Consider the following 8,560-nt stretch of genomic DNA (forward strand, 5'->3'; position numbering starts at 1 on the left):
TACATATACGCAGCTGGATCTTATGTTCAAAACCAAAAATGCCCTAGCCTACATTAGAATAGCAGCAGCATTTGTATCTTTCAGTCAGTTCCCATTGATCCAACTCACTCTGATCATAATTTGATGTGAGAAATGTTGTGCCCTGCAAATTGTTTTTATATATTGTCATTACTCACCACATATTGTGTTTAAATATGTCACTGGGGTTAGTTAAAATTCTTGAGCCTAGAGGAGTAGCAGGCCTTTTGCCAGTGCAGTTCTTCCTCAAACACATTCGCCTGAGACCATTTGCCAGTTTAGCTGTGAATTTCCACTGCAAATGCATTTCTGTAAATACAAGAAAGTTACATTAGTCACTGGTATTTATCAACAAACAAGAGTTATATTATATTGGTTTCTAGAACAAAATCGTGTGCAAGCCAAAGTTAAGTGCACCTGATGGTTTTATTATTCCTAGGCCTATAGATGGCAGTATTATGTCAAGCCTGAAGGACATTCAGTAGAAGAAGAAAGACTCATGGTAGCTGACAACAAAGGCAAAATATTTTAATTATGTTGTTTCTTTATTTATCCGTTTCGGTTTGAACATAACTACCGGCTTGTTGTTTTCATCTCCTTTTGCTCTCTTTTATCCAAAGCATATCTTGTAGTTTTGTCGATGACGCTAACTTTCATCCTGCTTTGTGCCTCTTATCTTTCTTCCCAGGATATTACATTTGAAAAACAAGTACTTAACATCTGGACAACGATTCGAAGCAACATCTTTTCCAAGGCGAATAAAAGCAGAAGTAAAGTGGAGCTTACCCCTGCTGCTGTCCGATGCTAGCTGTGGTTTAGCGCTCGTAGTACACACTGGTCGCCGGCAGATGGCGCTGTCCAGGAGAAGGCGCTGCTTTAACGCTGTGGATGTTCTGAGGCGGAGGAGCTGTGAGGCTGTGGATGCTGGCACTGTGAGCAGGAACAACATCAAACTTCTCAGAGGCTTACTCCTCCAGGTGATATTGTACACTGATCCTGATCCAAAACTATCCTTGTGCAATTTTGCAAGTGTTTAAATATGATCTCTCATTTCCAGGACACTAGGACGTTTTCAAAAGTGTGGTGTAAAGCTTCAAAATCAACAATAACATGTGAGGCTGGACAAATGTACTTTGAAAATTATCTGCACTGTTACAGCTGGTGTGTATTAGTTGCATATGATTATTATATACGGGTTACTTTGGCATGTTTTCAAAAGTTGTTTTGTTTCAGCCTTCATTTGGAACCCTCTCTTCTTTATAAATTGCCCAGACGCACTAGACAGGAGAAATTTGAAGATGCCTTGTTGTGTCAGACGCCACTTGTAAGTCAATTTAAATTTGACATTGTTTTGTTTTATTGTTACGTTGAAAAGATGCAGTACAACCTTGTTCCCTCTCCCTCAGGACAAAACACTGGAAACCCCTATGGATCAAAAACCTAACCTCCTCGTATTAACTGCTAATAACTGGCTTTGTCGTCTCTCAGCTCATTCAGGCAAAGAGCTAGAGAGAATTTACCTTTCCCCAAACCATAAATTTAGGTACGGCACAGTCATGGTGTCATTAATATCTACTATGCTATGTTAACTTCTATATACTTTTTGTAGATATCTTGGATGGGATGTCTCACAAGAAGTTTTATATGTGAAGTCAATTCAAAAGAAAGAATCAGTTTTAGAACGTCAGGTAAGGTCACACTTTACAAAGAAAACGTTCATTATGTATTCAATTTCTTTTCTCGTACTGAATATTTTTTAGGCTGGTATCACACAGAACACCTTGATGCATCTTGCCATCTTTAAAGTTTTCCCTCTTCAAATTGTTGGCATTATAGAGATTAGTAAGAATGTATGCATTTATTTCTCAATAAAAGTATAACATTAACTAAAGTGTGCAAAATGTTCACCATTAGCATGTTTTTCAGGTATTTGGAAGCGGTGTGAGTGACGTTGTGATGTCTCAAGGTGTCCTTGCTGTGTCTTACAGCAACAAGTCTGTAAAGTTGTACAGCTCTGAGCAAATTTTTCAGAGGGTAGGATTGTTTTATGCTGTTGTTGGCAATTAAATATACCACTATTCTTTACACTTTGTATCACGTTGTAGTACACTACAGACAAATTAACTTTGGGAAAACAAAGCTCACTTCTTGGAGGAAAAAACGTTGGGCAATTTCCTTATGGTATCCCAGTGAATGTCCACATTACAGGTTTGTTGTTGGATTATGAATTAAATCATTAAATTATACTTTTAATTATATTGTGTTGTATTTCACAGATTCCATTCCTGTGATATTTGAGGTGTCCTGTTCAAATAGTGGCATTCAGATTGGTTATCCATGGCACTTTATTCACACACCACCTCATAAAAATCACTCTGGGACGTACCACATCTGCTCCATCCAGGACTGCACACCTGTGAGTATTACATTCTTCTAATATTACCTCTGTGATTGGGCTTATTTTGTCATTGATGTTTCAAGAAACACATCTGCAAATAAATACCCACAGATTTTGTTGGCCTTTATTAGCTTAAGTGGTCCACACCTTTGTTTGACAGCCTTTTTTGTTTAAGACAAACAAGAGACGTCGCTGCAATTCTGAAAGCATGTAAAGTAAATAGTTTCTTCTATTGAACACCATATTGTTTCATAGGCAAGGAACGGTATTCGAAATATGAAATGCTGCTCATTGGAGACTGATATGATTATGTTTCATCCTGATGACTCTGGACGGATCATTCATGTTGGGCCAAAATCTATTGAGTGAGTACAAATCTACAGGCTCCATCAGTGGTTCTTGAACGTTCTGCAACTCAAGGATTGCATTCAGATTTACTGTATTTTTATTAATTGTCAAATATATTTCTTCAGAGTGCTAAAAATTGTCAGTGACATAAAAAGCTGTGAACCCTCAAAGATTGTGGAAGATTTCTCACTTATTATTGATGAACACAGAAATGTAAGAATACATTTATACAAATATATAGTCCTAATGAAGAACAATGGCACAACCTTAAAGTACTTAATAGACTTGTCCTGTACAGCAGCAAGTGCCTCAGGTAACTGTGACCTCATCTGGACGTACTGTGAAACAAAGATATAATCAGCTTGACGATGACCCAAACCAAGAGGTATGTGTGGTAACGTACCATTTAACTGTAAAACCAAATGCTTATGGTTGAGTATAAGCTGTAATCACAGACCTTCAGGATGGTGGAGTACGAGGATGAGCTGGACATTTTAGCAGTGGTGGTCACAAATGGAGCGGAAGGAGGAGCTCAGATCCGGCTGTATGACAATCAGAACGGACAACTACTTCGAACCATCGCTATAACTGAGTCTTGGGATGAGGTGAGCAAATGTTTATGATAAGATTTTGTATTTTGTGATTATAACAGGATTTGTTTGTGGTGAATATTCTTCCAGACTTATCGGCATGAGCTGGTCTTTGACAAAGACACAATTATACACATTGAGCAGCAAAAGAACACCTTTTGTTGTCATGTCTACAAACTTGATACTGCCATAAAATGACTGATTTATCAAATCAAGCTGTTTTTGTGTTTTATAATATGTTGAATAATATTAAATAAATACAATTTTTTTATAATTCATGTTTGTGACAATTTTGTCAAACTAAAGTAGCTTTAAACCTTGGACCTTTTTAGATGGACATGTTTGACACGTTTAAGCTAAACTAGGCAAGGCAAGGCAAGTTTATTTGTAGAGCACATTTCATACACAAGGCAATTCAAAGTGCTTCACAGCAGGAAAAATGCATTCAAATCACAAAGAAATTACAGAAACAGAAATACAATAAAATTAACTAAATTAAAAATTATCAATCCAACTGATTTTCTAAACTAATAAAATCACAAACAAAAGAGAAGAGTGCAAAGAAAAAATAGTTTCAGTCATATGCGCAGCTAAACAAAACTGTTTTTAGCTTAGATTTGAACATTGTCAGAGTAGAAGCCTGTCTCACATCTTCAGGAAGACTGTTCCAGGTTTTAGCTGCATAAAACTGAAACGCAGATTCCCCATGTTTAGTCCTGACTCTGGGCACCAGCAGGAGGCCGGTCCCTGAGGTCCTCAGAGTCCGAGATGGTTCATATGGCACTAACATATCCAAGATGTACTTTGGTGCTAGGCCATGGAGAGACTTGTACACAAGCAGAGCTGCTTTAAAGTCTCTTCTCTGAGCCACAGGAGCCAGTGCAGAGACCTGAGAACAGGACTAATGTGATCATACTTCCTGGTTCTGGTCAGGACCCGCGCAGCAGCGTTCTGGATGTACTGCAGCTGTTTTACAGCTCGTTTGGAGAGGCCAGTGAGCAGGCCGTTACAGTAGTCTAATCTACTGGAGACAAACGCATGGATAAGTCTCTCTAAATCTGGTTTTGACACTATATTTTTGATTTTGGCAATGTTTTTTAGATGGTAAAAAGCTGCTGATGTTATTGATTTGACGTGGCTATTAAAGTTCAAGTCTGAGTCCATTATTACCCCCAGATTTCTAACTTGGTTTGTAGGTTTTAGAGCGAGACTCTGGAGGTGACCGCTAACACTTTCTCTTTGTTTCTGTGGGCCAAAAACGATTATTTCAGTCTTGTCTGAGTTCAGCTGGAGAAAGTTGTTTTGCATCCACAAACTGATCTGTTGGATGCAGTGACAGAGTGAATCCACTGGTCCATAGTCACCTGCCGATAGTGAAACATAGATCTGAGTGTCGTCTGCATAATTGTGATAGGACACATTTTCACTGCGTATCAACTGACCTAATGGCAGCATGTAGAGGTTGAACAGAAGGGGACCCAGGACTGACCCTTGGGGCACTCCACAGGTCAGGGTCATGTGGTCTGAGACACAGCTACCAATTTCAACAAAGTACTTCCTGTCTTCCAGATAGGACCTTAACCAGTTTAGGGCAGTGCCAGTGATGCCCACCCAGTCCTCTAGTCTCTGTAAGAGGATCCCATGATCGACAGTGTCAAAAGCAGCACTCAGATCTAACAGAATTAAGACTGAGGCTTTGCCCGTGTCAGTGTTCAGGCGGATGTCATTTGTCACCTTGACAAGAGCAGTCTCAGTGCTGTGATGAGGTCTAAAACCTGACTGAAAAACATCAAATAAGTTGTTTATTAAGAGGAAATCTGTGAGCTGTTGGTAAACAACCTTTTCAAGGAATTTGCCCCAAAATGGCAGATTAGAGATGGGCCGGTAATGACTCAGTACTGCGGCATCAAGACTGCTCTTCTTTAGGAGAGGCTTTATGACCGCAGTTTTCAAAGACATTGGGAATGTTCCAGATTGAAGCGACATGTTAACTATGTGAGTGAATGGTGCTAACAAACTGTTCAGCACAGACTTTAGAAATCTGGTGGGTAACACATCGAGGCAGCATGTAGATGAACTCAGACTGGTTATGATCTCATGGACAGTTTTGTCAGTTACTGGTGCAAAGTGAGTTAGCTCTAAGTGTCTTGGTGGTTTTAGGGTAATTTTTTGCATTGTGGGATTTATAGCATTTTTAATGCCCTGAACTTTGTCATTAAAGAATAATGCAAACTCATTACACTTGGATGTGGAAATGAGTTCTAACGGCAGCTGAACTGGAGGGTTTGTTAATCTGTTTACTGTGGCAAACAGGACACGCGAGTTGTTACTGCAGCTTCCAATTATTTCAGAAAAATATCTTTCCCTAGTTCTACATAAGATTAGGTTGTACATGTTCAGCTTCTCTTTGTAAATCTCTTTTTGAACATGGAGCTTTGACTTGCGCCATTTCTGTTCGGCCCTGCGGCACTCCCTTTTCTGTGCCCTGACCGAATCATTTCTCCACGGCGCCTTCTGCTTATTTTTAACCATTTTAGCCTTTATAGGGGCGAAACCCTACTATGCTGTATTGACTTTAGTTGTACCATGGTTTGTACATATGTATGTAGCCTACAGCCTATACAATATTTGCTAAATTCACTCAATAACACATAGGTAATTAGTTGACATTGCATTTTGTTTGAATTCATATTTAATTTAATTAAAACAAAACAAAAAAACTACTGTTCAAAAACATAAGTTTTGATATTATGTACAGCATTGCCAGATATTGAGATCATGTAAAAATACTTCTGCCAGTATTCTATTGTTACTGCCCCTCTGTGACTGAGGGTCACTTCAGGTGAAAATAAGATGGTTGGTTGCTGACGGGTTCTTACTCAGCGCAAATGTAGTAAAGTTACGCAGTGTTAGTCTGTGCAGAGAGCAAACACGCGTGAATGACGCACACTACATAACTCGACCACTGTCTCTGTCATAATCCTAGTTGTTACTAAACGTCTTTTCCTCAAAGATTTGACTCACGCCCACCTTTGTGCCACGTGACCAGCCGCCATCCCCAAGATCTCCACTTGTGACAAGAGCAGCTGCTTGTGACGCCGCTAAAGAAAACTATGGAGAGTTTTAAACTCTTCCTGTCCGCTCTGTGCGCGGCCGCTTTGACCGGCTCTTTGGCCATTATCTTCGTGCTGACATGGGTCCTTCACTACCGGGACGGCCTGGCCTGGGATGGAGGCTCGGCCGAGTTCAACTGGCATCCTGTCCTTATGGTTGTTGGCTTGATTTTCTTACAAGGAACTGGTGAGAGTCTGTCTTTATTTACATGTCTGAGGGACAGTTATACGTCCCAAGGATGCCAATGTTACGATTGGCTTACATCCAAGAATGTAAAAGATTTGTGTTATTTGCATTTACTTGACTAAATGACAACAATAGCAGAAGTAGACGTTAAAAAAGCAGGCCATGATACAGGAGCAAAATAAAGAATAAAGTAGACGGTAAGTAAAATTACATTTAAACAAATCGACACGGTGAAACTATAGTACCCATTTAAAAAATATATTTTAGAATAGTGTAAAAGTAGTAGATATTGCTAATTATGAATTATTCTTAAGAGTTTTGCTAAATATTAACTTTTCAGGCTACCTGCTCTCGAAAGAATGAAGTCGAAAGAATGAAGTCGAAAGAATGAAGTTGAAAGAGTAAAACTAAAATGTATCCTTTTTAAAATATATTTGGCATATCTGTACTAAAGATACAGATAGCTGTTTGTTGTTGTGCCAAAAAGGAACAGGCTTATCAATATTTGTTGTTAAATGTTTTGGTTTAAGTCTCATAAAAATGTGAAAGGATCGTGAAATCAACCATAGTGTGCAGAAATATGAACTTCATACCTTTTTATTTGGAAATGAATTTTAAGTTAAGTTTTATTCAGCTCTTTTTGCAAACCACATCCATGACATTATGGATAATTTCTAATACCCTGCCCTCTGTACTTTTATTTTTGTACTGTTACTTTCTACCACTGACTTAAGATTGTGTTATTGCTTTTTTGTAGCCATAATTATCTTCAGACTTCCTTGGACTTGGGCGTGCAACAAGCTGGTGATGAAGTGGATCCATGCATCCTTACACTTACTGGCCTTTACTTTGGCTGTTATATCCACAGTGGCAGTGTTTGATTTCCATAACGCTGCTAAAATCCCAAACATGTACAGCCTGCACAGCTGGCTGGGGATAGCGGCTATAACACTTTACTGTCTACAGGTAGGCCTTGAACCTGTGCTCTTATTAGTGCTGTTGGAAAATATGGTTATGGTCTTCTAACTTGAACCTCATTAAAAGATTGTTGTTGGAGTGGTCTTGTACCTGATCCCTATCACACCTGTGTCCTGGAGAGCAGCGTTCATGCCTTTCCATGCCTTTTTTGGGACAGTGCTGTTTGTAGGAGTCATCGCTGTTGCACTCATGGGCATAACGGAAAAGCTCATTTTTGGCTTGTAAGTAAAGATCTGACATCAAGTTAACAATGTTTCCAAATATTACAATATTAAGATAAATGTTGCACTTTATCCACAGGAAAAGTCCCAAGTATAGCGAGTCTCCACCTGAAGCCGTCTTTGTGAATGTTCTTGGAGTGCTCTTGGTGGCTTTTGGGGCTATTGTTGTGTACACTGTCACTCGAGTGCCTTGGAAACGGCCCAATGACCAGGTCTTTCATAGCCAGCATACCAACGACAAAGTGGGAGAGGACAAAGATAAAGTGGGACCGGCACTGACCCAACAACCTGATGCACCAGATGCGGGGACCAGTGATGCCAGGCGAAGAGTCAATAAAGTTGATGAAAACTTCTGAATGTAAACTATACAGTTTCTGCCCTGTATTGTTGAATGTCGTAGAGTTTTAGAAAATTATACATTTTGTATAAATTTATATGATACCAGTGTAGAGTTATAGGCATTGCATGTAATCTTTCTAATGTTAAATAGGCATTCCCGAGCCAGTGTTCTGAGGTCATTTTGCAGGCTGTATTATTATATATTCGCATTTATATTTGTATGTTATATTTAAAATAAAAACATATATATATAATATAATAAAAAAAGAGTGTTTTACAAACGTGATACCCTAAACCAGATCCATGCCCTTAACACTAAACATGACTTGACTTGGTGATATGACACAACCACGTTCAAGCGCTAAAAT

General features: G+C 39.1%; 2 protein-coding genes across 3 annotated transcripts; both read left to right on the forward strand.

The window, feature by feature from the left end:
* The first annotated feature begins 750 nt into the window (after positions 1-750).
* Positions 751-3,575, forward strand: dcaf17 (ddb1 and cul4 associated factor 17). Of its 2 annotated transcripts, none has more exons than XM_072444433.1 (14): positions 751-995; positions 1,076-1,179; positions 1,252-1,342; positions 1,425-1,561; positions 1,628-1,706; positions 1,779-1,868; positions 1,945-2,052; positions 2,124-2,226; positions 2,295-2,434; positions 2,672-2,781; positions 2,890-2,977; positions 3,063-3,149; positions 3,220-3,369; positions 3,445-3,575. In XM_072444433.1, the coding sequence occupies exons 1-14, from the start codon at positions 867-869 to the stop codon at positions 3,550-3,552; spliced, it is 1,524 nt and encodes a 507-aa protein (XP_072300534.1). In that variant the 5' UTR covers positions 751-866; the 3' UTR covers positions 3,553-3,575. The 2 variants fall into 2 exon arrangements, with proteins under 2 accessions (XP_072300534.1, XP_072300535.1); XM_072444434.1 differs by having other exon boundaries at positions 3,066-3,149.
* Positions 3,576-6,442: 2,867 nt separating this feature from the next.
* cybrd1 (cytochrome b reductase 1) lies at positions 6,443-8,216 on the forward strand. Its single transcript, XM_072444024.1, has 4 exons — positions 6,443-6,654; positions 7,412-7,620; positions 7,699-7,853; positions 7,933-8,216. The coding sequence occupies exons 1-4, from the start codon at positions 6,468-6,470 to the stop codon at positions 8,207-8,209; spliced, it is 828 nt and encodes a 275-aa protein (XP_072300125.1). The 5' UTR covers positions 6,443-6,467; the 3' UTR covers positions 8,210-8,216.
* Positions 8,217-8,560: the final 344 nt, after the last annotated feature.

The sequence above is a fragment of the Eucyclogobius newberryi genome, unplaced genomic scaffold (assembly GCF_026437365.1).
Source record: "Eucyclogobius newberryi isolate DKJ021-1_F unplaced genomic scaffold, fEucNew1.0.hap1 SCAF_14, whole genome shotgun sequence".
NCBI lineage: Eukaryota > Metazoa > Chordata > Actinopteri > Gobiiformes > Gobiidae > Eucyclogobius > Eucyclogobius newberryi.

Coding starts and splice junctions, on each gene's coding strand:
- dcaf17 (XM_072444433.1), top strand. CDS start 867: ATGGCGCTGTCCAGGAGAAGGCGCTGCTTTAACGCTGTGGATGTTCTG. Junction 996..1,075: donor TCAGAGGCTTACTCCTCCAG/GTGATATTGTAC, acceptor TCTCATTTCCAG/GACACTAGGACGTTTTCAAA. Junction 3,370..3,444: donor TAACTGAGTCTTGGGATGAG/GTGAGCAAATGT, acceptor ATATTCTTCCAG/ACTTATCGGCATGAGCTGGT.
- cybrd1 (XM_072444024.1), top strand. CDS start 6,468: ATGGAGAGTTTTAAACTCTTCCTGTCCGCTCTGTGCGCGGCCGCTTTG. Junction 6,655..7,411: donor GATTTTCTTACAAGGAACTG/GTGAGAGTCTGT, acceptor GCTTTTTTGTAG/CCATAATTATCTTCAGACTT. Junction 7,621..7,698: donor TAACACTTTACTGTCTACAG/GTAGGCCTTGAA, acceptor CCTCATTAAAAG/ATTGTTGTTGGAGTGGTCTT.